General features: G+C 39.6%; 1 protein-coding gene across 1 annotated transcript; it reads left to right on the top strand.

The window, feature by feature from the left end:
* Positions 1 to 312: 312 nt before the first annotated feature.
* LOC142538577 (uncharacterized) lies at positions 313 to 1,218 on the top strand. The gene has a single exon (XM_075643885.1). It carries the CDS (start codon positions 313 to 315, stop codon positions 1,216 to 1,218), a length of 906 nt encoding a protein of 301 aa, XP_075500000.1.
* Positions 1,219 to 2,073: the final 855 nt, after the last annotated feature.

Below are 2,073 nucleotides of genomic sequence, written 5' to 3'. Positions count from 1 at the left end.
GCACAAGTGTCTACACTGACCACACAACTAGCAGCTATGAACAAAGTGAGCACAGCAGAGACTGAGGGTCCATCGATTTGTGCTGAAGAAGCTCAGTCTATAAACAACAAAAATTTTGGAGGATTCGACGGATATCGAGGTAACCCTCCCCCTAATATTTATCATCCTGGGTTGAGAAACCATGAAAATTTTTCTTATGCAAACAATAAGAATGTGTTGAATCCTCCACCGGGGTTCAATACATCAAATGGGGAAGGGAAGCCATCATTTGAAGATTTAGTTGGGACATTCATTTCTGAATCTGGTAAGAGGATGGCTAGGACTGAGTCTAGGCTTGACAACCTAGAGACCCACATGGCAAGTATTGGTGCTACTTTGAAAATCCTTGAATCGCAATTGGGGCAGATAACGAAGCAGCTCACGTCTCAACCATCAGGCGCAGTACAAAAGACTGCAGACCCAAATCTGAGGGAAGTGAATGCTATCTTTATACATCATGAGGAGATTGGGATGATAGAAGGAGAAGAGAAAAAAATTGATTGCACAACCAACCGGGAAGATAAGCCGACTCCAAGCAAAGGAAACCGAGGTAAGAAAGGTATGAGTAATGATTTTGATCAATGTATTGATCTTTCTTTGTTCCCCTATCCCAAGAGATTTTTACAATTAAAGCTGAATTTCACAAGAAAAAAAGGTCTTGAAGATCTCAAGACCCTACACTCTAATATTCAACCTGCAGAGCAGGAAGAGGTGGCATTTACTGGAGGAGATGATAAGGGCAGACAAGTAAATCTTCCTCAGAAGCTACAAGACCCCGGAGAATTTGTAGTACCATGTGAAATAAGGGGTAAATTTGAGGAAAAAGCTATATGTGATTCAGGAGCGAGCGTGAATATAATGCCAAGTTCTCTTTACGAGAAACTTGGATTGAGCAAGATAAAGCCCACAGGACTAAGCTTGCAGATGGCAGATAAATCGGTCAGGACACCGCAGGGTATTGTGGAAGATGTTGAACTTAAGATTGATAAAATAAGGCTTCTAGCAGATTTTGTGGTGCTTGACATGGGGAACAGTCAGAATGTTCGTGCTATTTTAGGACGACCATTTTTGGCTACTGCTGGAGCCGTCATTGATTTGAGACAAGGAAAACTGACCATGGAGGTTGATGGTCAAAACGTAGAACTCAAGGCTTCCAAGATATCATACGACCCACCATGAACAGGATTGGTATAGTCGGGCTGACGACGTTAAACCAAGCGTTGTGTGGAGGGCAACCCACAATTTTTATTTTTTAGCATTCATTTTGTTTTTATTATTTTATTTTATTTTACTCCCTTAGTTGTTAATTTTACCCACCACCAGATCTATCACCGCCGCAGCCCATGGACGAGGATGATGAAGATGCTGCGGACGACAACTCGAGCGCCCGAGTTCTGACACTCGTGCGCGAGGTATGTGTTGTCGTGTTCTTTTTATTTCTATTCATTGAGGACAATGCATACTTTAAGTTTGGGGGAGTGAAATTGCTTGCTTGCTTGTTAGAATTTTTTTTATTGCTCAGTAGTTAAATTGAATTTTTTTTCTTTTTTACTTTTTATTTATTGCATGCTAGATTTGTTAGGAAAAGTCATGGATAAGTAAAATGTATGACCGATGATGAAAATTGAATTGCGATCCTGAAGTATATATGGGTTCATGATAACTTAGGAGTCACAATTATTTTGCACTGTCGTGTTTGTTGATACTATCGTTGCTTAGAGACAAGTTGCATGCCTGTGATGCTAAATAGATGAGAGAGATCTGATTCTTGGTAATTCTTGCATGACATTGATTGGCACTTTTGCAAACATAGAAATGATCTAGGCAATTTTTTTCACAATATCTTTGGGTCTTTGTTCTTTATTTACTATCAATTGTAGCTCTTTGAGCTTCGAATTAATTGACATGCTTAGAATTTCTTTTGTACCTACCTCGTATATCATTTTGGTTGAACAAATGCATGTGATTAGTTTGTATGAGTTGACTAATGGATTGACGGAAATCTAGAACTTGCTTGAACACTTTTCGAGGCAA

The sequence above is a fragment of the Primulina tabacum genome, chromosome 3, assembly GCF_025594145.1.
Source record: "Primulina tabacum isolate GXHZ01 chromosome 3, ASM2559414v2, whole genome shotgun sequence".
Classification (NCBI taxonomy): Eukaryota; Viridiplantae; Streptophyta; class Magnoliopsida; order Lamiales; family Gesneriaceae; genus Primulina; species Primulina tabacum.
Note: the sequence above shows the minus strand (reverse complement) of the source record. Positions and strands in the feature narration are given on the sequence as shown.